Source organism: Gekko japonicus, unplaced genomic scaffold (assembly GCF_001447785.1).
Source record: "Gekko japonicus isolate JY-2015 unplaced genomic scaffold, Gekko_japonicus_V1.1 scaffold1500, whole genome shotgun sequence".
In the NCBI taxonomy this organism is placed as follows: domain Eukaryota; kingdom Metazoa; phylum Chordata; class Lepidosauria; order Squamata; family Gekkonidae; genus Gekko; species Gekko japonicus.
In genome coordinates this window covers 102,862-104,527 of record NW_015173177.1, presented here as the reverse complement: position 1 = coordinate 104,527, position 1,666 = coordinate 102,862, and the positions used below count along the sequence as shown (strand labels likewise).

Genomic DNA, 1,666 nt, shown 5'->3' with positions numbered 1-1,666 from the left:
ACTAGGTCCCGCAGGGCCCGGATCTCCTCCGGGAGCTCATTCCACCAGGTGGGAGCCGCCACCGAGAACGCCCTAGCCCTGGTTTGGGTCAACTTCACTTCCCGGGGGCCTGGAACCTCCAGGCAATGGAGATTCCCCGATCACAGTGCTCTTGGGGGAATGTATGGGGAGAGGCGGTCCCTTAGGTAGGCCGGACCCTGGCCATTCAGGGCTTTAAAGGTGAGCACCAATTCTTCCAGAATTCCAACTGATTTCCAGATTATACATACCAATTCCCCAGGAGAAAATGGCTGTTTTGGAGGGTGGACTGTATGGCATTGTACCCCGCTGAGGTCCCTTCCCCAAACCCTAGCCTCCACCTGTCACCGAATAAGGGCTGGATTGAGTCTCAGTCCTCTGCTAAACCTCTGGTACACCTATGATACTTTATTTTCTATAGCAATTAGCCTCTATAGTTGAATCTATGGTTCTGTTTCCCAGGAGGCTTCAGGACTCCGCTAAGTGCGGTGGCCTTCAGGATAACTCTGTACATGACTTCTGCCTTACATGACGTTTGCCTTTTGGAATGTTTATACACTATTACATTCTAAATAGAGTATCTGAAACTAGCTTCCTGGGACTCCCTTAGTCAACCGTGACCCTCTGAGTCAACCTAGCTTAACCCAGCTTTCCCCGACCTTCCTGACCCTAGAGATAGAAAGAATCGGCTCACTTTGTTGTATACGTCAGATGTATGTCAAATCCTCGTCACAGACTTGACGGGGAGAGTTACATTAGCCCCTATGGTTGGAAAAGGAGTCTTAATGTCTGGATTTAGTTTTGACAGAGCAACCAAGGATATCCTTCATAGAATTACAAGTGCATTATTTATGTATTGGGGTTGTGTTGAAATATTCTGTGCTGAATACTGAAATGCTACAAAAATGTTTTCTGACTTAAGAATGTGTAATGGAATAAATTTAGTTTTGGTTTAGAACAACTCTCTCTCTCTCTCTCTCTCTCTCTCTCTCTCTCTCTCTCTCTCTCTCTCTCTCTCTCTCTGCAATTGGGAAGCCAGCGTCTCTCCTTCTCAAAATGAGCACAGTGGGAATGGGAGTGCATGAAAAGGTTCCCGCACCCCTCATTTCCCCAACACCCCAACACCCCCACCCCAAATCTTCACAACTTTCACAACCTGGAGTTGGCAGCCATAAACTGTATTTGCATTGCTCTAACACAAGTCATGGTCCTCCAGGGCTTTTATTCTGTGGGCAGGCTGAAATGGAGTTCTGGAACCTCCTCGACAAAATTATTCCCATTTGCAAAGAAACCATGTCTCCTGCCGCCTTTCTGCCTCCTTCAGCCAATACAGAAGAACAGGTACCACAAAAAACAGCAAGAAAAAGGGTTTGTGTCCGAAATTGCTGGCTATGCAAAGAATCCAGCTGTTCAGTCAGAATCTGGATACCAACCTCTCTCCAAAGCCAGAGGGGCATCTGGTCCAACCAGCATAGCTACAGCTCCTGCTCCACCTGTTGGCCGGGCATTCCCAGTAGCGTAGACAGCGATGTCCCCACAGACCACCAAGGCATAGCGTCCTGGAATGAGAAAAGCATTTTCAGAGCCTGAACATGGGAAGGAAGGAAGGAAGGAAGGAAGGAAGGAAGGAAGGAAGGAAGGAAGGAAG

The 1,666-nt window shown here is 48.1% G+C and overlaps 1 protein-coding gene across 1 annotated transcript in view; it reads right to left on the bottom strand.

Annotated features, from left to right (window-relative positions):
- HMGCS2 (3-hydroxy-3-methylglutaryl-CoA synthase 2 (mitochondrial)) overlaps positions 1 to 1,666 on the bottom strand; it is a 30,658-nt gene that overhangs the window by 15,436 nt on the left and 13,556 nt on the right. The window contains exon 3 of the mRNA XM_015422565.1: positions 1,452 to 1,577. Within this exon, the coding sequence (XP_015278051.1) occupies positions 1,452 to 1,577 (126 nt within the window). The remainder of the gene's footprint in view (positions 1 to 1,451; positions 1,578 to 1,666) is intronic.